At 60.8% G+C, this 26,699-nt stretch overlaps 4 protein-coding genes across 14 annotated transcripts in view; 2 read left to right on the top strand and 2 right to left on the bottom strand.

Moving 5' to 3' along the window:
• Nucleotides 1–1,525, bottom strand: part of AGAP3 (ArfGAP with GTPase domain, ankyrin repeat and PH domain 3) — a 58,247-nt gene extending 56,722 nt beyond the window's left edge. Inside the window, exon 1 of one of the 4 annotated variants that reach the window (XM_054495007.2) lies at nt 880–1,525. In XM_054495007.2, the coding sequence (XP_054350982.1) occupies nt 880–1,213 (334 nt within the window). In that variant the 5' untranslated portion in view covers nt 1,214–1,525. The remainder of the gene's footprint in view (nt 1–879) is intronic. The other 3 variants (XM_054495008.2, XM_054495015.2, XM_054495014.2) reach the window with 3 other exon arrangements.
• Nucleotides 1,526–4,336: 2,811 nt separating this feature from the next.
• TMUB1 (transmembrane and ubiquitin like domain containing 1) lies at nt 4,337–7,017 on the top strand. Of its 4 annotated transcripts, none has more exons than XM_054494506.2 (3): nt 4,337–4,651; nt 5,509–5,927; nt 6,202–7,017. In XM_054494506.2, the coding sequence occupies exons 2-3, from the start codon at nt 5,539–5,541 to the stop codon at nt 6,551–6,553; spliced, it is 741 nt and encodes a 246-aa protein (XP_054350481.1). In that variant the 5' UTR covers nt 4,337–4,651; nt 5,509–5,538; the 3' UTR covers nt 6,554–7,017. The 4 variants fall into 4 exon arrangements, with proteins under 4 accessions (XP_054350481.1, XP_054350482.1, XP_063524053.1 ...); XM_054494507.2 differs by lacking the exon at nt 4,337–4,651 and adding an exon at nt 4,758–5,338; XM_063667983.1 differs by lacking the exon at nt 4,337–4,651 and adding an exon at nt 4,796–4,926.
• A 160-nt stretch (nt 7,018–7,177) lies between these two features.
• Nucleotides 7,178–11,476, top strand: FASTK (Fas activated serine/threonine kinase). 4 transcript variants are annotated; one of them, XM_054494501.2, is made up of 10 exons: nt 7,178–7,418; nt 8,181–8,603; nt 9,077–9,256; nt 9,397–9,536; nt 10,007–10,220; nt 10,319–10,478; nt 10,698–10,789; nt 10,864–10,999; nt 11,073–11,187; nt 11,268–11,476. In XM_054494501.2, exons 1-10 carry the CDS (start codon nt 7,337–7,339, stop codon nt 11,373–11,375), a joined length of 1,650 nt encoding a protein of 549 aa, XP_054350476.1. In that variant the 5' UTR covers nt 7,178–7,336; the 3' UTR covers nt 11,376–11,476. The 4 variants fall into 4 exon arrangements, with proteins under 4 accessions (XP_054350476.1, XP_054350477.1, XP_063524052.1 ...); XM_054494502.2 differs by having other exon boundaries at nt 7,227–7,418; nt 9,077–9,175; XM_054494504.2 differs by lacking the exon at nt 7,178–7,418 and adding an exon at nt 7,480–7,666.
• Nucleotides 11,477–11,572: 96 nt separating this feature from the next.
• On the bottom strand, nt 11,573–26,182 carry SLC4A2 (solute carrier family 4 member 2). 2 transcript variants are annotated; one of them, XM_054494500.2, is made up of 22 exons: nt 26,069–26,182; nt 23,745–23,910; nt 23,346–23,587; nt 23,147–23,265; nt 21,336–21,574; nt 21,104–21,246; nt 20,040–20,220; nt 18,005–18,140; nt 17,737–17,902; nt 17,511–17,625; nt 17,171–17,355; nt 16,785–17,010; nt 16,477–16,692; nt 16,245–16,393; nt 15,946–16,140; nt 13,805–14,059; nt 13,610–13,699; nt 13,257–13,423; nt 12,588–12,841; nt 12,321–12,490; nt 11,910–12,083; nt 11,573–11,809 (listed from the first exon to the last, which is right to left on the bottom strand). In XM_054494500.2, exons 1-22 carry the CDS (start codon nt 26,117–26,119, stop codon nt 11,729–11,731), a joined length of 3,720 nt encoding a protein of 1,239 aa, XP_054350475.1. In that variant the 5' UTR covers nt 26,120–26,182; the 3' UTR covers nt 11,573–11,728. The 2 variants fall into 2 exon arrangements, with proteins under 2 accessions (XP_054350475.1, XP_063524051.1); XM_063667981.1 differs by lacking the exon at nt 26,069–26,182 and adding an exon at nt 24,913–25,599.
• Between the last annotated feature and the right edge of the window lie 517 nt (nt 26,183–26,699).

Here is a 26,699-nt window from a genome sequence, read left to right as displayed (position 1 = left end):
CGTGCCCGCTCGAAGGTCACCATGCCACTGGGGTGCCTGCGGGTGCCTCCAGCACCCACCACACCAGGGCTTGCAAGGCATCTGCCAGCAGCGTGCCACCACTTCCTGTGCCCTCAGCGGTCGAAAGTCCACGGCCTAAGGGCCCAGAGAAAAAAGCGCTAGGCAGCGCAGTGGCCGGGGTTTCCGGTCCCCGACTCCGGGTGCGGTGTCCCTGGAGGTCAGTCAGCGCCCGGCTGCCCCGCAGCTGCCTCCAGACCGAGGAGCCGCGGATCTCCGTCGCGCTCATGACCCGGCCAAAGCGCGGATGGACCTGCCGGCGCCTCCCACGCGGTCGCTGAGCCTCAGCCCAGCGCCAGGCCCGGCCCGCGCCCGCTTGGCCGCCGCGCGTAGGGGGTGTGCGTCGGGAGAGGGCGCCGCGGCGAGCGCCACCCTCCGGGCCTGCGGGCGCTGAGCCCGGGAAGGCTGCCATCCACTAACGCGAGGCTCCGATCCCCCGCCCCACTGCGGAGCAGGGCCCGGGCAACGGCTAAGAAGCCTCCCCGGTCACGACCCCACCTCCCGGCAGCTGAAGCCCTCTGCCGCGCCCATCTTCCCCGGCCAGGCCAGGACAGATCCGGTCCAGGCCCCCCCAAGCGACACCACCTTCGCGCCCTGGAGCACAGTCAGCAGAAAACCCCCAACCCCAAAGTGTCCCCGAACGAGATATGGCGAAGCTGCCCGCCAGTTCTGCAGCACAGATCGGCAAACCTCGTGGCCTGGTCCTCAAGCGCGCAAGGACCCCCGACAGGGAGAGCACGGCCAGGCACGGCCTGTGGAGCCCTCAGCCGGCGCCGGAGAGGCCACCGCGGCCCGGCTCCCGCAGCCCCCGGCTCCGCTCACCCTCGATGGAGATGACGTGCTCCCGGATCTGGTTCTGCAGCGCCAAATCCTCGATGCGCTCGATCAGGTCGTAGATGGCGTAGATATTGGGATGCACGGACTCGAAGCGCTGGATCTCGGCCCGGATGGCCGCGGAGTTGGAGAGCGCGAACTGCTGGGGGGGCCCGCCGGCCAGCTGCTGCGAGGGGCCGCCGCCGCCCCCGGCCCCGGGCCCCGCGCCGCCGAACTGCCCGCCGCCCCCCGCGCTGCCGCCGCCGCCGCCGCCGCCGCCCCCCGGAGCCGCCAGGCTCTGCTGCTGCTGCGGGCTCTGCCCCCCGCCCGCCTGGAAGTTCATGGCTTCGGAGCCGTGGGGCCCGAGGCGGGCCTGGGGCGGCGCGGCGGAGGCGGCAGCGGCGAGCGGGCGCGCGGGGCTGGCGGGGCCGGGACTACTGGGCTGGCGGCGCGGGGCTAGCGCATGGAGCCGGGGGCCGGGGGCCGGAGGCCGAGGCCAGGAGGCGCCGCCGCGCACGCTGTGGCCGCCGCTGCCGAGCGCTTCCCAGCGCCGTGATCCCGCTGCCTTGGAGCAGCCTCCAGCGGCAACAACAACGGGACCGGGAGCGCGCGGCCCGGGCCCTCCCCCCGCGTCATGCGCACGCACCGCCGCCCCCGCCGGCTCCGGCACACGCAGCCCGAGCCCCCCTCCCCGCCGCCCCCGCCCCTCCTGCGCGCCGGCCCGGGCGCCCCCGCCCCTCGCTCGCTCTCTGGCTCTGCAGCCTCCACCCCCGAGCCGCGCGCTCCAGCCCAGGCGCCCCGGCCCCTCCCACTCAGCCTCGGCCCTTCCGCCTCCTCACCAGCCCCCACCCGCATTGCCTCGAGGGCCACCCTCGCGGAGGAGACAGCTGCCCTGGTCTCCTCCCGCGCCCGGCTGTCGCTTTCGCCTCCCTGCGCTGATCTGGGCGGGGTGTCGGATCTCTAGGCAATGCCCAAACAGTGCCCTGCGCCTGAGGGTGCTGCTGACCGAGGCTGATTGGCCGAGGAGTCCGCCCAGGCCCAGCTGCTCCTCGCTTACAGCGTCCCGCCTTCAGTGCGGCATAGGCTCCCCTGTCCCCAGGCTCCGAGGTCAGCCCTAGAGAACACCCTGCTGCCGGAGTTTTCTCCCTGGCTCCCTGCCCAGGCTCTCCACTGCCGGCTGCAGCTCAGAGGCTGGGATGGGTTCTGGGCTGCTATTTCCAGTTCTCCCTGAGCGCTTCATCATCATCATCGGCAGGCCCCTGGAAATGACACTTTGAACAAACTCGTCCCTACTCTTACCTTCCTGTGATCGGCCTCTCCTAAAAGACCCTCCCCCTGCCAGACTTGGGAGATTAGCTAAATGCTACCCGACCCCATTGGTACACAGAGGAAGAAGAGGGAGGGATGAAATATTATATGCCTTTCTCCCCTACTCATCCCATTGGAGAGACCAACTAAAGCCCACGTGGCTCTCAATTTTTCTTGTCCTCACCCCTTGTCCATCCTGTCCTTTCACTCCCTCTAGGGCCAGGGAGCTCCCTGAAATGTCCCAGTTCCTCTGCAGTCCCATTGCCACAGTGGGCTGCAGTTCTGTTAGCCCCCTCCCCCCCCCACCAACACACACACGTTTCCTAAAACCTACAAGAGGTGACATTTGCAGAGCAGTGGCCGCAGCCAATAAATCTGCCAGAGATGTTGCAGGGTATCTGCTAGCCCCAGATATCCTAGGGCATCAGTGACACACATCGTCCTTCTTACACACACTTCCACTTCCCCGGCCAAGCTGGATCTTTTCCCAGCATGAAGCTGTCCACTGTTTGATTACCCACACAACTCAGCCCCAGTACCAACCCAGTCACTATTCCCGAGTTCCTTGTACCTTCCAAAGCACCTGGTGCAAGCTAATCAACACACAGGGTCTCTTAAGCTCCTGAGGAACCTGTGTTTCTATCTCCCTGCATAACCTTAAGGATATCTTGTGCCCTCTCTGGGTTTCATCTGCAAAATATAGTGGTTGAACAGAAAACCTAGTTCTAATGTTGTATAATTCTAAAAGTAACATCCAACATCTCTTTTAGATGCTTAATTAGAATTGACAGCAGGAAGTAGCACCAGGTATACCTCCCAAGAGAGACACTATGAGCAAAGAGCTCCTCAAATGTGTTGCCCCAGCAACTAGCACACACCTGTTATAGCACTGATGGGCTGTTCACACGTCTAGCTCTTCTACTAGTATGTGGAGCCACATGAGGGCAGGAAGAGGGTCTGATTCACCATTTTATTCCCAGTATCTTTCACAATTCCTGGGATATAGTGTGTGTGTGTGTGTGTGTGTGTGTGTGTACACGTGTGTGTAATTTTTTTTGAGACGGAGTCTCACCCTGTCACCCAGGCTGGAGTGCAGTGGCTCGATCTCAGCTCACTGCAACCTACACCTCCCGCGTTCAAGTGATTCTTCCGCCTCAGCCTCCCGAGGAGCTGGGATTACAGGCGCCCGCCACCACGCCCAACTAATTTTTGTATTATTATTATTATTTTTAGTAGAGACAGGGTTTTACCATGTTGGCCAGGCTGGTCTCAAACTCCTGAACTCAGTGATCCGCCTGCCTCGGCCTCCCAAAGTGCCAGAATTACAGGCGTGAGCCACTGCGCCTGGCCACGGTATATCTTTTAAAAAATATGATAGTAGAATAACTGAATGAACAGGAGGGATGGAACTAGAGATAGGTTAGTTCTGTATGGTATCAATCCAGACTGACATTCCTAAGGCAATATTTGGGCCACTTGCTCCCACAGTAGGCAAGAACTATGGGAAGACTAGGATAGATTATTTTAAATCAAGACCGGCCTGTAAAAACCAGGATGTGAGATCTCTGTGGCTACAGGAGCCCAGAGGGAAAAATCCAGATATCCACAGGCCTGGGATTCAATACCATCCACACAGTAACACACCAAAGACCCGATTCCTGAGACCAGGTTTGGGTGGAGGTGAGCGAATAGCTACTGTGTGACATGTACCTTAGTTTTTACACTTTTTAATAAAACATCTAATTTTTTCCTTATGATTGACTTACGAGGTATGTTTTAGAAAGGAAAAAATTAATGTTCAGAGAGATTCAATAACCCACCCAAGGTCATATAGCTGAGAAGCACAGGATAAGGGATCAGGATTTGTGCCAGGTTCCAAGGTCTATGCTTCTTCCACAGTCCTGAAGGGGCTGTGGAGTCCTGAAGGTGGAGGAGGGGACCAAGGAAAGGGGCAGCCCTGAGGATGGGTATCCCTAGCCAGCCTGGTAGGGCAGCCCATGGAGATTGGGCTCTGGGCTGAAGAATTAATTTTGGTGGCCAAAGTGCCCTCTGGCGTCCACTCTAACATATGGGTAGGGGCCACCTGAGTTCCTCAGAGCCTTCCTCACTGCATCACGAACACGGGTGCTCTGACGTGCTCCAGCTGACGTCGGTGTCTGGTGTGATAGATGCCCTGGCTGTTGGCAGGGGAGGGGGCGGATCCTGCTGCCGCCCAAACCTCTAGGGGGTAGCACAACCCCCAAAACCGCCCCCGCCGGCCCCTTCGCGATCTGCAGGCGCAGAGAACCGCGGTGGAGCCCCGCACGTGGGTCCGCAGGGCGGAGGGCGGGGACAGCGCGGCGCCGGACTACAAGTTCCACAATGCCCCGGGCCGCGGCGGCAGGGAAGGAGGGGTGCTTCAGGTGCCTGCGACCTCCGCGCCTCCCGCCCGGAAGTGCCCGAGGGGCCGCGATGGAGCTGGGGGAGTCGGGCGGTAAGTCCCCGCGCCGTGACCGCGCCCACCCCGCCCCCCAGGGCCCCGGTCGGGCCCCGCCCGCCCTGCCCGAGATCGCCGTGCCCTCCTGCGGCTCCGGGGGGGCGGGAAGGTGGGAGGGGTGATGAGGGGTGGGGGTGGGGAACGTGAAGTCTCGGATTCCAGGCGGGATCTGGGGTCTGGCAGCCCGCGGGGCTTGGAGAGACTTCCAGAGGAGGCGCAGAGTTAGGCCTCCGCGGAGTGGGGTTGAGGGGACCTGGAGGGGGCCGAGCTGGGTGGGTGGTGACGCTCGGTGGCTCCAGATTGCCCAGGGGCGGAGTTTGACGTTTGCTGTGGGGGAAGCCTGGGAAGCAGTCCTGTGCCGCGGGTGGGGTTTAGGTGAACCGTAACGCGGGGGGCGGGGGGTGGGGGCACAGAGGCTCTACCCCCACCTCGGAGAAACTTTAGCAACGGAGTAGATGAGCCTGGGGTGAAGTCGGTGAAGGAGTAGACACACTGGGGTGAAGTGGGCAGGAGGACAGATACGCTTGGGGGTGAAGTTTGGTTGGGGTGAAGTTTAGGAGAGGCGTTGCTTAGGCCCTTACCTTGGGATAGGGTTTGGGTGAGTTGGGAGCTGGCTGAAGACCTCGAGCTCAGATGACAGAAAGTTAGGACTTGGGATTCGGCGATGGGAAGGGGCATCCGGAGGCAAGTTTGGGGCGCCTGGGAGGCAGAGCAGCCGGTACCCTGGGGTGGGTGAGGGGAGTGAGGCTGAGGACGGTGGGAGCGTCGCGGTGGGGTGAGGGCAGGACCCTGTGGAGGTTCCAGGGCTCCTGGCCAGGGGGCCCGGGCCTCACGGGTTCTTTGTGCCTCTCCAGCTCGGTAGCGCGGCGGGCAAGGCAGGCGCCATGACCCTGATTGAAGGGGTGGGTGATGAGGTGACCGTCCTTTTCTCGGTGCTTGCCTGCCTTCTGGTGCTGGCCCTCGCCTGGGTCTCAACGCACACCGCTGAGGGCGGGGACCCACTGCCCCAGCCGTCAGGGACCCCAACGCCATCCCAGCCCAGCGCAGCTATGGCAGCTACCGACAGCATGAGAGGGGAGGCCCCAGGGGCAGAGACCCCCAGCCTGAGACACAGAGGTCAAGCTGCACAGCCAGAGCCCAGCACGGGGTTCACAGCAACACCGCCAGCCCCGGGGTCCCCGCAGGAGCCCCTCGTGCTACGGCTGAAATTCCTCAATGATTCAGAGCAGGTGGCCAGGGCCTGGCCCCACGACACTATTGGCTCCTTGAAAAGGTAAGTAGGTCAAGAGGCAGAAGCAATGCTAAAGACAGGGGTTGGGGGAGTGGTCACAGAAGACCCCCGGAGACACCTAAGACCCAGCCCTCCTTTATACTGGAGGCGCTGAGCGCCCCAGATCACAACTGCACTTGTTCCCCTGGCAGACGGCCCCTCCCAGGCCAGGGCCGGTGTGGTGTGGAGGGCAGGCGGAGGGTGGGAGTGCTGTTCCGGGGCCAGGGACTAGGATTGCCTGAGGCCTGCTCTCTTACCCAGGTCCCTCTCTCCTCAGGACCCAGTTTCCCGGCCGGGAACAGCAGGTGCGACTCATCTACCAAGGGCAGCTGCTAGGCGACGACACCCAGACCCTGGGCAGCCTTCACCTCCCTCCCAACTGCGTTCTCCACTGCCACGTGTCCACGAGAGTCGGTCCCCCAAATCCCCCCTGCCCGCCGGGGTCCGAGCCCGGCCCCTCCGGGCTGGAAATCGGCAGCCTGCTGCTGCCCCTGCTGCTCCTGCTGCTGCTGCTGCTCTGGTACTGCCAGATCCAGTACCGGCCCTTCTTTCCCCTGACCGCCACTCTGGGCCTGGCCGGCTTCACCCTGCTCCTCAGTCTCCTGGCCTTTGCCATGTACCGCCCGTAGTGCCTCCGCGGGCGCTTGGCAGCGTCGCCGGCCCCTCCGGACCTTGCTCCCCGCGCCGCGGCGGGAGCTGCTGCCTGCCCAGGCCCGCCTCTCCGGCCTGCCTCTTCCCGCTGCCCTGGAGCCCAGCCCTGCGCCGCAGAGGACTCCGGGGGCTGGCGGTGGCCCCGCCCTGCGACCGCCGGGGCTCGGGGCCACCTCCCGGGGCTGCTGGCCCTCAGCCCGCACTGGGAATGGGCTCCTCGGGATCGGGCATCTGCTGTCGCTGCCTCGGCCCCGGGCAGAGCCGGGCCACCCCCGGGGCCCGTCTTAGTGTTCTGCCGGAGGACCCAGCCGCCTCCAATCCCTGACAGCTCCTTGGGCTGAGCTGGGGACGCCAGGACGGTGGGAGGCTGGTGAAGGGGAGCGGGGAGGGGCAGAGGAGTTCCCCGGAACCTGCGCAGATTAAAGTAACTGTGAAGTTTTCACTCTTCCAGTGTGTCTGAGTGTGTGCCGGCTGGCGGGCGGGGAGTCCTCGCCCCTTGGGAGAGAAGGGCACGGACTGCGCCCTGGGCTCTGGCCCACAGCCTTCCCTTCTCCCCAGCGTTCTGCTCTGGCTTTGGCGCCGGCCTCCGTGGCCCCGCCCCCGGCGCCGTGCGCGCACTTCTCGCGGGCGGGGCTCGCGGCTCCCTGGCTCGCAGTGCCTGCCGGGAGCCACGTCTCCGAAGGCCGATAGCTGCTTCGGGATTGGCGTCCGGGCGGCTATCTAGGGGCTGCTGGGAAGATGGCGGACTCGGTGGCCAGCCGATGAGGAGGCCGCGGGGGGATCCCGGCCCCCGGGCCCCGAGACCGACTGAGGGAGCGACCTGCGCAGGGCCCGGGGAGTCATGTAGGGGTGGCGCCTGCGGGGAGGGCTGCGGGAGGGCAGCGGGAGCTGGTGTTAGCGGCAGCGGCCACGGTCTCCTGGCGTCCCTGGGCCGGGGTGGGTGTGGGGGCCCCCGACTCCGCCGACTCCGCGCCATCGCAAAGCGGTGCACTCGGGCTCCACGCGCGCCCTGCGAGGTGGGCGCTGCGTTTTCATTTCACGGGTGAGGAGACTTAGAGAGACGAAGCCACTTGTCCAAGGTCACGCCGCTGGTGAGTGGGAGCGCCCAGCATGGAACCCAGCACCGTCCAGCCGCGGAGCCCGCGTTCCACCCTCTGTGCCGCCGCCGCCTCCTGTGGGAGAGGGAGGTGGTCGGGAGAGTGCACGCCGGTGCCGCCTGGGCTCCAGACTGGGCGCGACCACTAACCGGGTTAATGACCTCGGGCTTAACTTAACCCCTTCGCTGCTCTGGGCCTGCATTTCTCCACCGGTGAAATGAGGTAATGCCAGCCCTGCCTACTCTTCATGGGCGTGTAAGGAGCATCAGAGATGGTGTATGTGGAACTGCTTTGCAAGTAGTGCTGCGCTGAGCGCACTGAGGATTATGATTGCTGTTCCAAAGGCGTGGAAGGAGGCAGAGGGGCGGGGTGGGGAAGAGGCCCAGAGCAGTCACAAAGGCTTGCTCTGACCACAGGCCCCCTAAATGAGGAGTGAGGTAAGGAGTAGGTAGCAGGTCTTTCTCCCCTTTGGAGAAAACCTCACCCCCTTTTTTGGGCTGCCCCTCAGGGTCTCCATCACCCAACTCCATGCTTCGAGTCCTGCTCTCTGCTCAGACCTCCCCTGCTCGGCTGTCTGGCCTGCTGCTGATCCCTCCAGTACAGCCCTGCTGTTTGGGACCCAGCAAATGGGGGGACCGGCCTCTTGGAGGAGGCCCCAGTGCAGGTCCTGTGCAAGGACTGCAGCGGCTTCTGGAACAGGCGAAGAGCCCTGGGGAGCTGCTGCGCTGGCTGGGCCAGAACCCCAGCAAGGTGCGCGCCCACCACTACTCGGTGGCGCTTCGTCGTCTGGGCCAGCTCTTGGGGTCTCGGCCACGGCCCCCTCCTGTGGAGCAGGTCACACTGCAGGACTTGAGTCAGCTCATCATCCGAAACTGCCCCTCCTTTGACATTCACACCATCCACGTGTGTCTGCACCTTGCAGTCTTACTTGGTGAGGAGGGGCTTGAGGTGGGCGCCTGGGGGGCTAGGTGTTAATGAAGAATAGGGAGAACAGTAGAGGACCACGGACAGAGACCCAGCCTCTCAGGCGTTTGCCCAGGAACGCTTGCTCCTGCTCCCGTCCTATGTCTGCGGCAGACATCATGAGTCGAACGCACTCCTTCCAGCCTCACTAGGGTGCCACCCCAGATTCCTGCTAATAGAGTGCCCTAGGAAGCCAATTTGTCACAATTGGTACGAGATGAAAGTCTATTTGCCGTCTTTGTATGTACTCCCTACAGACCGTTTTGATACCTCATAGCCACATGATACTTTACATTTCTCTAGTGTTTGTACTTAAACGCTAGCACACCTTCCCACTCAGGAAACGGAGAGGAGAAAGGTGGAGAATTCACCAAGTAACCCCATGATAAGAACAGCAGCACAGCTCTGTTACCAGGCTGCCTTTTACCTCTCCCCCCTCAGGCTTTCCATCTGATGGTCCCCTGGTGTGTGCCCTGGAACAGGAGCGAAGGCTCCGCGTCCCTCCGAAGCCACCTCCCCCTTTGCAGCCCCTTCTCCGAGGTGGGCAAGGGTTGGAAGCTGCTCTAAGCTGCCCCCGTTTTCTGCGGTATCCACGGCAGCATCTGATCAGCAGCCTGGCAGGTGCTGGAGGGGGTTAAAATCAGAAGGGGGTGGGGAGGGTTGACAGGAGGAGGAAGGTGGGCTCAGCTGGCTGGGTTGAGGTGGAACTGAGCCAGCTGGAGGTCCGGCCGAGGCCCAGCGTGACAGGCTGTTCTTCACAGAGGCAAGGCCAGAGGAACTGACTCCCCACGTGATGGTGCTCCTGGCCCAGCACCTGGCCCGGCACCGGTTGCGGGAGCCCCAGCTTCTGGAAGCCATTGCCCACTTCCTGGTGGTTCAGGAAACCCAGCTCAGCAGCAAGGTGGGCTTGCCACCCACCCTCCAGTGCATCTCTGTCATTCTCAGGGACCTTGTCAGGCCCAGCGCCCCGTGCAGCTCGGCTATCCTTTTCCTGAAGCAGACACACCCTCTCTGTCCCCTGGGCCCTGCATCTTTTCCTACACCCTTTCTGTGGCTTGCCCACCTCCTGTCACCAGCATGCATTCCTGGAACTCTGCAGTTTCCTAAAGCAGTCTTAGCAGCATCCTAGCTCCACCCATCCCTCTCGAAGTCTTCAGGGCCAGACCCCACAGTGATGTCCCCTCTGCCTGTCTGGTGATCAGTCACATGCCGCTCGTGACTGCTTTGCTGTTGAACTGTGAGGCCGGAGGGACTGTCCTGTCTTTATAGCAGTGTTACAAACTTGAGGGTTAAGCCTCTCTAAGGCTTAGCTTGTAAAAGATGACTGCAGAAATACTTCACACTGGGTAATGAACTGCTCTTCCTCCACAGGTGGTACAGAAGTTGGTCCTGCCCTTTGGGCGGCTGAACTACCTGCCCCTGGAACAGCAGTTTATGCCCTGCCTTGAGAGGATCCTGGCTCGGGAAGCAGGGGTGGCACCCCTGGCTACAGTCAACATCTTGATGTCACTGTGCCAACTGCGGTGCCTGCCCTTCAGAGCCCTGCACTTTGTTTTTTCCCCTGGCTTCATCAACTACATCAGTGGTACGCAGCCAGGATGGCTGGCTGGGCCCCTGAGGGCTGGAGAGGCAGGGGAGCAGGGTGGCCTGCAGCCCGGAGCCCCAGTCCCCGCCTCCCCACAGGCACCCCTCATGCTCTGATTGTGCGTCGCTACCTCTCCCTGCTGGACACGGCCGTGGAGCTGGAGCTCCCAGGATACCGGGGTCCCCGCCTTCCCCGAAGGCAGCAAGTGCCCATCTTTCCCCAGCCTCTCATCACCGACCGTGCCCGCTGCAAGTACAGGTGGATGGGGCAGCCTGGGGCAAGGGGAGGGGCCGGCCTGGGACCAGCAGAGTGGAAAAGCCAGAGGGACCATGAAGCGCCAAAGCTAAGGAGCTCTCGGCCACCATAAAACTGGGCCCTGAAGCAGCAGAGGGCTTTGCCCAGCGTGGTGGCACTAGACTGGGACAGACTAGGATGAGGTGCCGGGCCCTTCCTGCTACTGGTGTCCTTTCTCCTCAGTCACAAGGACATAGTAGCTGAGGGGTTGCGCCAGCTGCTGGGGGAGGAGAAATACCGCCAGGACCTGACTGTGCCTCCAGGCTACTGCACAGGTGAGCAAGGGGCAGGCGGCAGGCCCAGGGAGACGGAGCCCTGGCTAAGGCCGCCGGCCCTGCTCCCCCTCCAGACTTCCTGCTGTGCGTCAGCAGCTCTGGTGCTGTGCTTCCCGTGAGGACCCAGGACCCCTTCCTGCCATACCCACCAAGGTCCTGCCCACAGGGCCAGGCCGCCTCTAGCCCCACTACTCGAGACCCTGCCCAGAGGTAAGGGAGGCAGGGTGGGGGAGCCCTGGCCACCTTGCCCGCCATGCCCTGAGCCACATCCCTCCCCCTGCAGGGTGGTGCTGGTGTTGCGGGAACGCTGGCATTTCTGCCGGGACGGCAGGGTGCTGCTGGGCTCGAGAGCCCTGAGGGAGCGGCACCTAGGCCTGATGGGCTACCAGCTCCTGCCGGTGAGTGGCCCTGGCCTGGCCCGTGGCGTATCCTCACTCCGGGCCTGCGGGTAACCTGCCGCCATCTCCTCTCCCCACAGCTACCCTTCGAGGAACTGGAGTCCCAGAGAGGCCTGCCCCAGCTCAAGAGCTACCTGAGGCAGAAGCTCCAGGCCCTGGGCCTGCGCTGGGGGCCTGAAGGGGGCTGAGGGGATGATGTGGGGTTCAGGATGGCCCCCCCATGGGGGGTGGATGATTTGCACTTTGGTTCCCTATGTTTTGATTTCTCATTAAAGTTCCTTTCCTTCCCCGTTGTGAATCTCAGTTTTGGGATGGGGAGCAGAGCTGGGTCCCCCGCCTCTTCCATTCATGCCCCCCCATACAAAGACAAAAGGCCACAGATAGGTGGGGGCCAAAGCACTTTACTGCAGGGACAGTGGGGGAGGAGAGGACTTTAAATTATTCACTTAAATAAAAAGGAGGGAGGAGCATGGGAGGGGGAACCCCATCCCACCAGCCTGTCCCCTCGTCCATCGGTCCCTCGGCTGTCCCTCGGTGGTGGCTACACAGGCATGGGCATCTCATTGTACTCGTCCACACCCTCCCGCTCATCAAACACCGGCTCTGCCTCGTTAGCATCCAGCTGTGTGTGGGGAGGTGGCAGTCAAGAAGGGAAGTCGGGGGGCCTTTCCAGATCCACAGGGAGGCAAGAGGGACTGGGGGAGGCAGGTGGGAAGGCTTACACATTTCATCTCTCGGTCGGTGAAGATACGGGTGAGCACCACCATGCGGAGCGGCACTGTGAGGATGAGGATGAAGGGGAAGGCCAGGGAAGCAGCTGTGGACATGACGGCCCAGAGCAGGGCCAGGCAGAGCAGCTGCAGGGCTGTGAACAGGTGCATACGGAGGGTCCGAACCTGGGGGGCGGAGACAGGTGAGCCCAGGTTCCTCCCTAGCCTGCTGCTAGGAAGAGCCTCTCCCCTCTTCAGAGGCGGGGATGGAAGAACATTCCTAGGTGCCAGAGCTGGGTTGGTACAGAGAGGAGGTGGGGGCTGGCTGAAGTGGGCAGATGGGAGGGGGCAGCTGGAGAGTGACCCAAGTAGACCAGGATGGCCAGAGGCACACCCCTTCCAGTGGGGAGCTGGGGGGCTCACCTTCTTGACGTAAGTGACATCTGGGTGGTGTTTGGGTGGCATGAGCAGCAGATGTAGCCGCTCATAGAACTGGATCCCATTAAGGGAGGTGACTCCCATGTACAGGAAAATTCCAAAGAGCACGGCCAGGGGGATCTGCCGGAGCAGATCCCCAATAACTATGGAGAGGCCTACGGGAGGTGCAGGAGAAAGAGTTGGCCCCGGGGTCCCCTGGCCCCAGTAGCCCTGGGGAATCCACTGGGAAGGGAAGGGCAAGAGGCAACGTACCCACAAGCAGGGCAACCAGCAGCCCCGTCACCCGCTGCTCCTTGACCTCCTGAATCTTGGGCTTGTCCCCAGGTGCCACAGCCTTGCTCATGACAGTGAGCGCATTGGCGTGAGTGACAGAGCGGACAGTGGCAGCAGCCAACCAGGGCAGGCCAAAGAGGGCACAGATGCCGCCCATGGCCACGATGAGCAGCAGGTCCAGGTGGAAGCCGGAGCCCTTCTGCAGCATGCGCTCCTTCTTGGAGATGATGAGCCTGAGAGCAGGAGGGGTGCTGCTGAGGCCCAGGCTGGACTCAGCTCCGCAGACCACAGGGTCTTTCCAGAATGCCCAGCCAGTCCCTCCATCTGGCTTTGGAACCTGGCGGTCCCAGTCCATTCCGTCAGGATTCAAATTCCGTTGCAGAGCAAAACCTGGGCCCCTAGCCCTTATCTTCCACGACAGCTCCCAGCTAGCACTGCCAGGCTGGCCTGCCCCTCCACGTGCTGTTCCTGTCCCAGCAAACACCAGGGGGTTTTTCTGCTGTCTACAGAATAAACTGTGGCCATCTGGGCATCCAAGGTTCCCTGAGGTCCCTGGGATTGCCCAGTGTGGCTGGAGGTTCCATGCTGAGTTCCCCAGCCTGGCCTGGGGCTCTGGCCTCTCACACCCCTTCGGCTAGGACCACTCACGTGGTGATCTGTGTCTCCATGAAGATGAGAATGAAGACCAGGATGGCGGGCAGCAGGCTGGCAACCATCATCCACACAGGGAAGGGGCTCTTCTCTCCCAGGGGGTTGATGACCCAGCCCCTCTTTTCTGGGGCAGTCACCGAGAATCCACTGGGAACGCTCAGTTTCTGCAGGGTAGACACAGTGTAGGGACAAGGGTTAAGGTGAATATGGAGGGCATGCCATGGAAAGGGGATGGTGTCTTAAGGACAGGCTTAAGCTTAAGGACAGGCTGGGTTTGGAGGCTGGAGGGGAACACCTAGACCTGGGGTGGCGGAGGCAGCAGCACTTGCCTGCTGCGGGCAGCACCTTACCTGGGTATAGGTGTCCTCAATACTGTAATCCACAAGCACCATGATGAGGATGGCGATGGGCACCCCAAAGTCCCCAATCACCCGCCGGATCTGAGTGGGCAGGCACAGCGCTCAGAGGCCTGCCACCAGAGCCGCTGACTTCCTGCCACCCCCCTTCCTGCCCCTAACCCCCTCTTGGCCTTTAAGCCCACGCACCCGGCCAGGAAAGAACCGGCTGTTCTTGAATTTGCGCAGGAAGAAGGCGATGAAGAAGGTGCCGGCCATGAGCACCAGCGACAGCAGGGCCGTGTTGGGCTGGCCCCGGGGCTTCCCCTGCCCAGACTGCCCAGCCAAGCTCCTGTTGCCCGGCCCCAGCGTGGGTCTTGCCACGGCCCATGTCATGTTCTCACCGCCGTCCACCTCTGAGCTGTTGGAGGCTGAGCAGCCATGCAGGGGGTGCTCCTGGAAGATCTGGGGAGAGGAGGCCACACGGCCTCCATCAGCTGGACTGCAGAAAAGATTCCTGGGGCTCAGTGAGTGTCGGATGGAAGGGGTGGAGCAGGGGAAAGGCTGGCCTGCTTTCAAGGAGCTTGTCTTGTTGAATTAAGACAATGACCCAGAGAACCAGCTGTGAGCACAGGGCAGTGTGGGGCAGAAAAGACCCAGCGGCTAGTATAAGTCAGGAAGGCAGCTGGTGAGTGGCACCAGCCAGGCCCAGAGAGGATTCAAGGGCCTAAAGGAGGAGGACATGAGCACAGAGGACCACAGAGTGGCCTGTCACACACATCTGATGCCCAGACTGACTGTCACCTCTGGAGCCTTTCCCCTTTCTACACTCCTGGATTGTTTGACATTTTAACAAAAGCATGTACCTTTGTTATTAAAAAATGTGAGTTTTAAAACCAAATATAAAATAATATATTTTTTAAAATAAAAAAACAGGCCGGGTGCGGTGGTTCACGCCTGTAATTCTAGCACTTTGGGAGGCTGAGGCGGGCAGATCACTTGAGGTCAGGAGTTCGAAACCAGCCTTCCCTGTCTCTACTAAAAATACAAAAATTAGCTGGGCGTGGTAGACACCTATAATTCCAGCTACTCGAGAGGCTGAGGCAGAGGCAGGAGAATCACTTGAACCCGGGATGCTGAAGTTGCAGTGAGGCGAGGTCACGCCACTGCACTCCAGCCTGGGCAACAGAGCAAGACTCCGTCTCAAAAAAACAAATAAAGAAATAAAATAAAATAAAATAAAGATGGACTGGGCCTGGTGGCTCATGCCTATAACCCCAACACTTTGGGAGGTCAAGGCAGGAGGATTGCTTGAGACCAGGAGTTCCAGACAAGCCTGGGCAATCTAGGCAGGCCTCTTCAAAAAATTTAAAAATTAGCCAGGCGTGGGGCCCGCCTGTAGTCCCAGCTATTAGGGTGGCTGAGGCAGAAGGATCACTTGAGCTCAGGAGTTTGAAGTAACAGTGAGCTCTAATGGCGCCACTGTGCCATTAAACATAGAAGTTTTTAAAAAACAAAAATATGAGTTTTTGGCTGGGTGCAGTGGCTCACACCTCTAATCCCAGCACTTTGGGAGGCAAGGTGGGTGGATCACTTGAGGCCAAGAGTTCAAGACCAGTCTGGCCAACATGGTAAAACCCCATCTCTACTAAAAAAAATACAAAAAATTTAGCCGGGCATGGTGGTGTGTGCCTGTAATCCCAGCTACTTGGGAGGCTGAGGCAGAAGAACCACTTCAACCCAGGAGGCAGAGGTTGCAGTGAGCAGAGATTGCGCCAAAACTGCACTCTGCACTCCAGCCTGGGTGACAAAGCAACACTCTGTCTCAAAAAAAAAAAGAAATAAAAGTATGAGTTTTTGAAAGATTGGTTCGAATTGCTGTCTGAAAATAAATTAAGGCCAGGCGTGGTGCCTAAATCCTGTGATCCCAGCATTTTGGGAGGCCGAGGTGGGTGGGTCACCTGAGGTCAGGAGTTCAAGACAAGCCTCACCAATATGGTGAAACCCGTCTCTACTAAAAATACAAAAATTAGCCAGGTATAGCAGTGCACACCTATAATCCCAGCTACTTGGAAGGCTGAGACAAGAAAATTGCTTGAACCCAAGAGGCAGAAGTTGCAGTGAGCCAAGGTCACGCCACTGCACTCCAGCCTGGGCAACAGAGTAAGACTGTCTCAAATTAATTAATTAATTAAAAGATTAATCTGAAGCCCTGGTGTATGTGTTGGCAACAAGCCCCGGGGATGCTCCAGACCAGCCTGGCCTCAAATCCAGAGGATGGGACCAAGAGACTCCCTCCAGCCCTGAGACATCAGCCCTCCTGGCCCAGCTCTCAGCAGGGGCCTGCCCACCTTCACCAGCTTGTAGAAGGTCTCATAGATGAAGATGAGCGAGATCAAGAAGGCGAAGATCTCCTGGGTGAAGCGGGAGACGAAGCGGACCAGGAAGCTCCCCTCCAGGGCCACCATGAGCAGGGCCAGGAGCACCAGCCAGAAGCCGATCCACACGCGGCCCACCAGGTACTCCAGGTGGTTGCTGCTACAGAACTGGAGGCAGGGGCAGTCAGGTCCTGAGCTCTGGGTGGGGATGCTGTGGGGAGGTGTCTAGGGCACAGTAGGGGCGGCTGGAGATGGGTGGGAAGAGCCCTCACCGAGAAGAAGGCCTCCTCAAAGACCAGCAGGGGCCCTGAGAAGCCGATCACCAACAGGGGCTGGGCACCCAGCAGGCAGAAGACCACGCCCTGGAGCGCTGTGGACATAATCAGCTCCGACACCCCTATCAGGTCCTGCGTCTTCTCTCCTAGGGGTGCAGGAACCAGCTCAGGAGCTGGTGGCCAGGCCCTGGGCAGTCCCCGCCGCCCCCTACCTGAAGGCTCTCCTCACCCAGCAGCCCCCCAAAGGTGATGGCAGGAGACAGGGCGGCAAAGTAGATGAAGATGACTGCAGCCAGGCACTGAGGGTCAAGTGCATCTCGGAAGTCACTCAGGTAGTGGGGATAGCGGCGCCGCACATCTCGGATCAGCCCCCCGAAGGGCCGCCCCGTCCGCCGAAGGGGATCATCTTCAGCTGCCCCTGCCGCCTCTACCATCTGCAGGAGCGCTGCAACCCAGGCCTCCGTCAGGGCGCCCCAGCCCCTCCTGCCCACCTCACCTCCTTGAGGTAGCCCTGGCCCCAGCCCGCCCTGGCCGTACCCTTATCTTGGGCAGATTTGGGCTCCAGCCCAGCCCCTGTAGGCAGCAGCCGGCCCTGCTCCTCTCGCTTCTTGAGCATCTGGCGCTGGAAGTGGGCCACAGAGCGCAGCAGCTCCTCGCCCTGCACTTCTGAGGGCGGCAGCACCACGCTGCAGTCCAGGAAGGCGTTGATGGCCGTCAGCAGGTCCTCCCGCTCGTCAGCCAGGTAGGCTGCCTCGTGGAATTGCTGCCAAAGCAGGATGGGAATCGGGGAGGGCACAAAGAAGAGGGCTGAGGGCCTGGAGCTGAGGGTGGGCAAGGCCAGTGGGCGGGAGGCAGTCATGGGGATCAAGACTGGCCCAGGATGGGCTCCAGGAAGCAGGGCCCAGAGGAGAAGGGTAGCTGACCTTGTCTGACATGAGGGTGGAGATGGAGCGGCCGATCTCGTGGTAGTCCATGTTGGCGCTACTCGGGCCCAGCAGCAGGAAGAGGAAACGCACAGGCACTGGCACCTCCAACACTGCGTCCAACTCCACGGCCTCCCGGAGCCGCACAAAGGCCATGGTGGGGCGGGAGAGGAACTCCACGCAGCCTAGGGGCGTGGGACCATCGTGGGCAAAAGCAGAGCAGCAGGACCGCCTTCCAGTCCCTCGCCCGGGGTGGCACCAAGGCAGGGCCAGGGAGACTACAGGACCCTGCCTGAAGGCCTGGCCACCAAGCCCCCTACATGTGACCTGCCACACATACCCACGAGGACCACTGTGGCCTCGGCATTCTCAGGGATCTTCTCCAGCAGTTTCAGCTCATGCTTGGACTTGGAGCGGGTGATGCCAGCTGGTGGTGCTGGAGGCGGCAGCTCACGCTGGGGGACACAGAACAGAGCTCAGCCCAGCCAGGCCCCTCCCACTCTGAGTCCACACCCAGGCTTCCTCAGCCCTGCCGCCAGCCCAGGCAGGGCTGGTTCTCCCCTCACCTCTCGCTCCACCTCCAGCCGGGTCTCAGGAACACCTCCAATGAGAGGCTCGGTGACGTGGGGGTCACTCTCAGCCCCCTGACCATGATGATGCCCCAGCAGGGAGCCCAGGGAGCCAGCCGAGATGTTGCGGGGAAAGGAGAAGTCCTTCTCATCACTTGGGTGGCTGGTGGGGCAGAGGGCAGTGAGGCAAAGGAGGGTCAATGACAAGGGCCAGGGCAGGTGGGCTGGATGAAGTGTCGTCCCCAACCTGCCCACAGGGCCTCACCTGTGTTTCAGCAGCAGAGCCCGCAGCACGTTGGCCCTGTCCTCGGCCTTGATCTGGTCAGAGATGACCATCTGCTCCACCACCTGGTGGGCCACTCCGGGCAGGGTCTGCTGGTCCAGATCCAAGAGCACAGCCCCTAGCATAAGATGGCACAGAGGGCCCCTCAGCCCCAGGTCGCAAAACAGTGGCAGGAGATGGGATGGGAGCAGGAGCTGGGGACGGGTGGGTGGGTGCCAGGGCTGGAACACCAGCCTACACATGAAGGACGCGGGCTCGAGTTCTGGCTCCCACAGGAGCCTAGGTCACATCAACCCTCTGGTTCCTCCCCTCCCCCAGACCCCCAGGAACGTTATGAGGCTCCACAGAGACCACCGAACCTGTGACCAGAGAGGGCATCTAGGCCGCGCCTGTCAGACACCCCTTCCAGGGAGCATCCGGCCACCATGGGGACGGTCCAGGCCACCCACTCTGGCTGAACCCTCTTGGCTGTTAGAAAACTCTCCTCTAAGTGAGCCAGGTGCTGTGTCACTCTAGGGGCCTGGTTCTACCCTCTGATACACAACACAGCTGGTCTGTGGCCTCGTCCGTGTGGCCGCCCTGGAGCCATCTGAAGACCCCTCTCCGCCCCAAGCTTCTTGACTTCCCTGTCGGCTTCTCGACCTCCCCTCGCCATTGCACACAGTAATAACAGTCCCTTCAAAAGTTACCAGGTCATTCATCTGGCAGGGCCAACTTTCAGGAACAAAGACTAAAGAATAAACAGAACCAAACGCCCCTGAGCAGCCAGGCTAGAGACCACAACGCCCAGTGAGAAAGCCCTTCCACAGCGGCCCTTTACCCAAAGCCCCTGAGCCTCACTCGGGGCCTATGGACTCTTAGTTGGGAAACAATTCTAAAAGCCGGTTTCTAGGTCCTCAGCTGCTTCTTTTTTTTTTTTTTTTTTTTTGGTGACGGAGTCTCGCTCTGTCACCCAGGCTGGAGTGCAGTGGCGCTATCTCGGCTCACTGCAAGCTCCGCCTCCCAGGTTCACGCTATTCTCCTGCCTCAGCCTCTCAAGTAGCCGGGACTACAGGCGCCCGCCACCACACCTGGCTAATTTTTTGTATTTTTAGTAGAGACGGGATTTCACCGTATTAGCTAGGATGGTCTCAATCTCCTGACCTCGTGATCCACCTGCCTCAGCCTCCCAAGGTGCTGGGATTATAGGCGTGAGCCACCACTCCCGGCAGCTGCTTCGTTTTTTGTTTACTTTTTTTTTTAATTTAATTTTAAGCCAGGCACAGTGGCTCATGCCTGTATTCCCAACATTTTGGGAGGCTGAGGCGGGTAAATCACTTGAGCTCAGGAGTCTGAGACCAGTCTGGGCAACATGGTGAAACCCCGTCTCTACTAAAAATACAACAATTAGGTAGGCATGGTAGCATGCGCCTGTAGTTCCAGCTACTTGGGAGGCTGAGGCAGGAGGATCACTTGAGCCTGGGAGGTGGAGGTTGCAGTGAGCCAAGATTGCACCACTGTACTCCAGCCTGGGCAACAGAGCAAGATCCTGTCTTAAAAAAAAATAATAATTTTTTTCCTAGGCTGCCTCAAACCGCAGAACCTCAGCTGCTTAGAAACAGGCCTTTTAACAACAACTGAGAGTGATCACCCATTGGGAAGGAGCAAGCAAGCAAACACAGGGCTCGGAAGTCCTGCATCTGTGGTCGGTGGTCATTTCGTGAGGTCTACATAGCTGCAGATTAGATCACATTCCACAGAATCTCTAAGATGGCACCAAGGCATGCCAGGAATTTCAGAAAGCTTTACATCAAAATAGTCTCTCGAACATTTTCGCAACCAAAACACATTGGCTTCAGTTGTTATCTGAGAATACCAAGAAGCTGCTGGCCGAAAATGCAATATGAGCTGGGTGTGGACCATGCTTCCTCTGGGCTCTAGGGCTGTCACACAACGTGGGGCTCAAGACAGATGTGGGGCCATTTGGGAGAATTTCCTGGGGACTGGCCAGGCGGGAGGTGGAGGGGAGCGGGGTTACCATGGGCCAGGGTCCTGCGGAGCTCCAGGAGACTGCGGAAGGAGAGGGAGGCCACGTGGGGCTTCCCCCAGCGCTCGGTCTCCTCCTCCACGTCCTCTTCAAATTTAATCCAGCGAGCTGTCTCCCGCCACTGGGGCTCCTGGTTTTTGTCCAGGAGCAACTCATTCAGCTCCACAAACACCTTGGGGAGAGAAGAGAAGGCATTTCAGGGTACAGAGCCGGAGGCAGCCCTGGGGTGGGTGTCAGAGGTGAGTGGTGTCAGAGGGTGTCAAGTGACCCTGGAGAGCACGAGCACAGTGGGTGGTGCACAGGCGCACCAGTCCCACAGCCAGCTGGGACTAACCAATGAGACGCAGTTTCCCTCATCTGTCAAATGGGAATAATACCCACCTCAAAGAACTGTCAGGAGGATGAAAAGGAAAAGCACATGGCACGCTACGTGACTCAGAGTAAGCGCTTGAGAAATGGCCACTGTATATGAAAGCAATGGCGTTTTGTAGGCCTTTTAACAGATGTGAATTACAACCACAATACTCAAATCAACAACATCCACCATGGGGAGCATAATCACAGTGCCCAAGTCAATAAGCTCTAAGATGTGTCTACTGCACTCTTGTGCAGTGTACAGCCTTCACAACCAAAGGTGGCATCCCTGGGCCCGGCGCGGCAGGCAGCTCACACCTGTAATCCCAGCACTTTGGGAGGCCGAGGCGGGCGGATTCCTTGAGGCTGGGAGTTGGAGACCAGCCTGGCCAACATGGTAAAACCCCGTCTCTACTAAAAATACGAAAATTAGCTGGGCATAGCAGGTGCCTGTAATCCCAGCTACTCAGGAGGCTGAAGCAGGAGAATCGCTTAAACCCAGGAGGCAGAGGTTGCAGTGAGCTGAGATCACACCACTGCACTCCAGCCTGGGCAACAGAGAGAGACTGTCTCAAACAACAACAAAACAAAGGTGGCAACCCTGAGGCTTGAGATTACAGCTGGTCTGAGAGGTAAGGGCAGGGTCATGGGGGGAAGCTGGATGGGGAGTTGACGGAAGAGCATGAAGCAGAGCATGGTACCTCATGGGGCTTGTGGGGGGCCCGGGGTCGGGCCCGAGGTGTAGGGCCAGGCTCCCGCCCTTCTCGGCCACTCTGTGTGGAACCTTTGGCATTCTTCCGCACCAAGTGCCGCCGCACCCCAGGAACGTCCTCAAACCGGTGACCTGTGGGGGCAGAGGACCAAGGTTGGGCTCCCCCTTTCTCTCACTCCTTTGCCCACCAGTGCTGGGCTTGGCCCAGGCCCAGCACTCACTCTTCATGAGGTCTAGGTCGGCCGTGGCCAGCGTCTGGGCCTCAATCTCATCCGTGGGGACCCGGGGCAGCAGTGCCTGCTCAGCCCCGGTCATGCTCCCGATGCGCCTCCTCTCCTGAAGGTTGTAGCTGCGGTGCCCAGGCTGGGCTTTGGGCAGGGGGCGCCCCGAGGCACCCCCGTCGTCACCGCCTGCAGTGCCACTGGCCACCGCCACCGCCTCCGCCTCCTCCACCTGGGTTCTAGGCAGACAGAATGGCCGTGAGCCCGAGAAAGCCGGCCTCCTCCCCCACGCCCAGCACCCACGCAGGGGGTAGCCAGGGAGGGGACCCACACTGGACTTCAGGCCCTTCTAGCTCCCACTCCCGGGAGGCACAGGTATGGGGAGAGGGAGGATTCTGGATGCAGACTGCCAGCATCCGAACCCCAGCTCCACCCTTTTCTGGCTGTGCAGCCCCTAACGGTCACCCCAAGGCCCCTCTGAACGTCCACTGTGAACGTCAGCTGCTCCTCAGCAGCCAGGGCTGAGGCCAGCCTTTGGCGGTGCCATGAGGGGTGAAATTTTGGAAAAGTCCCAGTGCAGGGCCTGGTGCAGAAAAGGAGCTCAGGACGCTGCTTCCTGACAGTCAGCATTCATCCCCCTGCCCCCCTCACCCCCTGGCACATCCCTAGCCATGGGACTCAGAGGTTCACAGGGGCCTATGTTTAATCAAGAGGAATAAAGTCCGTGGCACCGGACCTTGGAGATGGCAGACAGCTTCCTGCCCTGGGAGGAGGGGTAAGCCTCAGGCTTCACAGACGCCAGCTTCTGCTCTCTCCCTTCTCTCTGCCACACTGGGTGGCCAGGGCCCTGCCACGTGGTCCTACCCCTCTCTCTCAACATCAAGAGCCCCCAGAGCTCCAAGCTCACGTCCCCTCCCATGACCAGGCTTTCCTAGCCCCCACGTGCCCTGGCCCACAAATCTAACCCTTTGCTGCTGCCAGGCTTTCTCGGAAGCCCCAGCCTCCTCCCGGCCATCCTGGCGCCCCTAAGGCCGCTGTAACCCGCCGCCCGAATCTGTGCCATGGTCCCAGCAGGTTATGTGTTCCCAGAGGGGACAACATGCCCTTCACTTCCCGCAGCCCTTCACGCTGCCTGGCACCCAGAAAACAACAGGTCCGTGATAGTAGTGACCTTGAGACCTAGTTCAAAGTCATTTTCTCCAGGAAGCCTTCCCCCAAATGCCAATCATCCACTGGTACTGACACTTTGCCTGAACCAGCCACTGGGTGCAGTGACAACATGCTGATGCCATCTCACATGATAACGTTTGGTTTCCGACCAGCGTGTGTTGGCAGTGCCCCAAGAAGAGGGGGTCTCTTTTGCCTCTTGAACCCTGGGGCTTCCAGCAAGTGCTGGGAAGTCACCAGTCCAGTACCTGAGCCAGTGCTGGCTATTGCTCCCACTACACCACAGGCAGGGGTGGGAGACGGGCAGGGGTGGGAGACGGGCAGGGGTGGGAGACGGGCAGGGGTGGGAGGCAGCTTAGGCAGCGCATGTTCTTTGCCAGGCTAAACCATACTTAGAACTTTAATTCACACCACCCTTAATCCCTACAGCCACCCAGTGAGAAACGTTCTATTATGCTTGGTTTCTGATGAGGAACCTGGGGCTTGGAGAACTTAATTAAGTTACTTGCCCAGCCAGTGAGGGCAGGCCTGGGATTTGAACCCTGGCCTGGTGATTCCAAGGCTCATGCTTTGTTCCAGCATCACCTCAGTGTCCTAGCAGGGGAAGTGTCTGTTGGGGACATGGTTGATTGGGGTGTACTTACCCAGCCTGGGCCCCTTTGGAGGCCCGAGGAGTTGCCTCCTGGTGGGGCAGTGGTGCAGGGGAAGATGGACTGGTCCTCTCTGCCTTCCGGTCAGCACTGTCATCCTCTTGGAGAAAGAACTGTAACAGGGACCCATGTGGGCAGGAGTGACCAGGCCAGGGCCCTGCCGACATTCCCTAGGAGCCCGTGCCCAGCGCACCTGCACCGAGGAGGGTGTGGAGACAGGGGACGGCTGCGTGAGCGCCCGGGCCCCCTCAGCCTCGCTGGCCTCATCCTCATCTTCCTCCCCCTCCTCAATGGTGGGGGTTTCTCCAGTCGGGGAGGCTCCCGGGCGCCTTCGAGGCTTCCGTCCTGGGCCCTGGGGTGTCTTGCGGCGGCGTGCATCCGGAGGCAGGTGGGTGGACAGTGGGTGATGGATGTGGTGGGAGGACTGGCGGTGGTCTGCAGGGAGGAGGGGGACTTGGCTGTGGCAGGCACAGTGTCCCTCCCCTGCCATCCTGCCCCTAGCCCCACTCCTCCCACTAGGACCCCAGTCCCTTCTTTGCTGGACGGTCAAACCTGATCCCCCTGCCTCCCCCTCCCCTGTCTGCCCCCTCACACTCAAAGTCTTCCTCCCCATAGCTGCGGCCTGGCTCCTCCCCTCCGCGAGACCCGGCCTCCTGTAGGATCTCCTCAAACCGCTCCACGCCCAGGGTGCGGTGAAGTTCGTCTTCCTCCTGCTCAGGGAACCCAGGCGTCCCAGGGCCCAAGCTCTCTGGCTCTGGCTATGAGGAAGAAGGCAGAGAGAAAACACAGAGGGCTCACTGGAAATTGTACCCCGAAACCTCACCCTTCCCAGTGCCAGAGACCCAGAACCCCTCCCGCCAGCAGCTATCTCCTGTAATGCTGGTGGCTCAATATCCCCCCAGCAGCTGTCCCTTAAATATAAGGACCCAGGCCAGGCACAGTGGCTCACGCCTGTAATCCCAGCACTTTGGGAGGCTGAGGTGGGTGGATTGCTGGAGGTCAGGAGTTCAAGACCAGCCTGACCAACATAGTGAAACCCCATCTCTACTAAAAACACAAAAATTAGCCAGGCGTGGTGGCGGACACCAGTAATCCTAGCTACTCAGGAGGCTGAGGCAGGAGAATTACTTGAACCTGGGAGGCGGAGGTTGCAGTGAGCCAAGATCGTGCCACTGCACTCCAGCCTGGGTGACAGAGTGAGACTCCGTCTCAAAAAAAAAAGAAAAAAAAGGAAACAAATATAGGGACCCAGTCCTCCCAAGCAGTCTGTCCCCTCAAATGCAGGAAGCCAGTCACCCTACCAGTAGACATCCCTTCAAACACAGCGACCCAGTGTCCCCCCCAGCAGTCTGCCCCCTCAGACTCAGTCCCCCCAGCAGCTGTCCCCTGGGTTCTGAGCTACCCTCATCCCAGCCCAGCCCCCTTGGCTGTGTAGTCAGTTCAGGGCAGGTGGAAGAAATCCCGTGTGTCCAGCCCGTCTGCAGCCTGGAGGGAGGGCGTGTGAACCGGGAAGTTCACATGACAGATAGTGAAGAAACTCCAGTTGGCCTGAGGACAACTGCTGAGCCCAAAAAGTAACTTCTGGAGGCGCCCAAGCTAACCGACCCAGAGCCCGTCTGAGTCAAACAAACCCAGCCCCGCAGGGACTGGAATGGATGCCCTTCAGCCCCCAGGAGAGCTCCCCCATCCCCCAGGCCCCCGGCCCGAGCCCTGGGCCAGGTCCCTAGCCCCACCCCTCACCCCACCCCCACAGCCCCCACCTGAGTCATCCTGCGGGCGCGGAGCAGCGGCCGGCACAGCCGGCAGGGAATGCGGCGCTTGCGAGAGCTCAGCCCAGCTAAGCGGCAGCCGCCTGGCCAGGCAGCCTTGGTCCAGCCCCCCACCCACCCACGGTCTCAGCTCCAGGCGCCGCCAAATATTTGCTCAAGAGCTTCTGGACCTGAAGGGCATCGGGATCTCCAAGGGCGGGGGTATGCAGCCCCCTCCATGGCGGTGCCAGCAGCCAGAACAAGGAAGAGCACGGGGAGGAGGGCTGGGGCGAAGGGCGGGACTTAGGGGCGAGGTGGGGACTGGAGCAGCTGGGACTGGCAGAACACCGGATAAGAGAAGGTGAGCGGGCCAGGGGCTGGCTTCTCCCCTCTGTGAGGAAGGCTCCTGTCCATCTCCTGGCTCCCCTAGGCGCCCAGCCCTACTCCCACCAGAAGCAGCCCCGTGGGACGAGGGGACGAGGGGACGGGGAGAGGCGCAGGGAGCTTGCCGCCATGGGGAGAGAGGGTCGCAGACCCCTCGCACCTGAGGCCGCAGGAGGAAGTCCATGGCCGGCAGGGGTGAACCTGAGAAGGAAGGGGAGGGGACCAGCCTGTGCCCCTTCCCAGTCACGTGCCCCTCTGGGCCAGTGTGACCAATAGCGGAGCTGATTGTGGCACGGGGTTAATCATTAGACTCCTTAGGAAAATCCAGAGGGGGCCATGTGGAGCGGTGGCCACGTGGGGGCAGGGAGGGGCGGGCCTGGGTGGCACGTGGACAGGGGGCGTGGCCAGTCGTGGCAGGCGAGCTCCGCCCAGAACCCTGGCCCGCGTGCAGACTTGACCTGCGCCTCTAAGGCCAGCCGGGTCTGAGACGGGTTGCTGGGTGAGAGACCCAGGGTTCTCAAAGTTCCTCAACCGCTGAGGCTAAGCTACCTAGGTCTTCAGGTAACAGCCTCAACTCTCTCCCCAGGACTGGAAGACGTCTGATACCCCCACTACCTATCCCCCCCTACAACCATCATGCAAAGTCAGGGTAGGGATGGCAGCATCCTCCCAGTCTCCACACTCACACACGCTCACACCCCTGGTTGGCGAGGACCCTTGGCCGGAGCACCCGAGGCTGCCCAGGGAGGGAAGGTCGGGCTGGCGACCTGGGGGCCACACTCACCGTGCAGAAAGAATCTGCGCCCTTGGCGGGGCGCCGGGGGGCGCTGCTCATGGCCGAATCTTAGCCCTTTTCGCTGTCGCTGCGGCTTTCAGGGCAATGAGGCGGAGGCATAACCTGGGTGGGGGAGAGGCCCGATCACCATCGAGAGCCCTGGGAGCGCAGGAGCCACCACACGCAGGCTGCGCTGCTGGGGATCCTCCTGGACTATGAAGGGCCTCAGAGTGGCCCTTAGTGGCGGCCACAGCACAGAGGAGAGTTATTTATAGGAAGAAAAGAGAAGAAGAGGCGAGCGGGGCCGAAAAGGGCCAAGAGGCTGAGTAGAGGGAGGAGGAGAGAGGAGGTGGGAAAGGCCGCAAGAAAAATGAGGGAGAAAGGAGTCAAGGCCCAGGCCCGGAGAGAAAGCAACAGAGATGAGGGAGGGAGCGATAATGAGCTGGGGAAAGAGGAGAGTAAAGGCCCAGGCAGACAACGGAGCCCCGCAGGGTCAGGGCACCCACCAGAGGTGGGCCTGAGACCAGAGAGGGTGTGGTGGGGAGGGTGAGACACCCCGTGGAGCCGGGGCCGGGCTGCCGAGACAGGAAGCAGACGAGTGGAAGAACTCTGGAAAGAGCCCAAGATGCCCCCGCAGGGA

The sequence above is a fragment of the Pongo pygmaeus genome, chromosome 6 (genome assembly GCF_028885625.2).
Source record: "Pongo pygmaeus isolate AG05252 chromosome 6, NHGRI_mPonPyg2-v2.0_pri, whole genome shotgun sequence".
In the NCBI taxonomy this organism is placed as follows: Eukaryota; Metazoa; Chordata; class Mammalia; order Primates; family Hominidae; genus Pongo; species Pongo pygmaeus.
The sequence above is the reverse complement of the archived record's forward strand: the minus strand, read 5'-3'. Positions and strand labels throughout refer to the sequence as shown.

Coding starts and splice junctions, on each gene's coding strand:
- SLC4A2 (XM_054494500.2), bottom strand. CDS start 26,119: ATGAGCAGCGCCCCCCGGCGCCCCGCCAAGGGCGCAGATTCTTTCTGC. Junction 21,575..23,146: donor TCCAAAGGGGCCCAGGCTGG/GTAAGTACACCC, acceptor CTGTCTGCCTAG/AACCCAGGTGGAGGAGGCGG. Junction 17,903..18,004: donor GCTCTGCTGCTGAAACACAG/GTGAGGCCCTGT, acceptor CTGCCCCACCAG/CCACCCAAGTGATGAGAAGG.
- FASTK (XM_054494501.2), top strand. CDS start 7,337: ATGAGGAGGCCGCGGGGGGATCCCGGCCCCCGGGCCCCGAGACCGACT. Junction 9,537..10,006: donor AAACCCAGCTCAGCAGCAAG/GTGGGCTTGCCA, acceptor CTTCCTCCACAG/GTGGTACAGAAGTTGGTCCT. Junction 10,221..10,318: donor CTTCATCAACTACATCAGTG/GTACGCAGCCAG, acceptor GCCTCCCCACAG/GCACCCCTCATGCTCTGATT.
- TMUB1 (XM_054494506.2), top strand. CDS start 5,539: ATGACCCTGATTGAAGGGGTGGGTGATGAGGTGACCGTCCTTTTCTCG. Junction 5,928..6,201: donor ACTATTGGCTCCTTGAAAAG/GTAAGTAGGTCA, acceptor CTCTCTCCTCAG/GACCCAGTTTCCCGGCCGGG.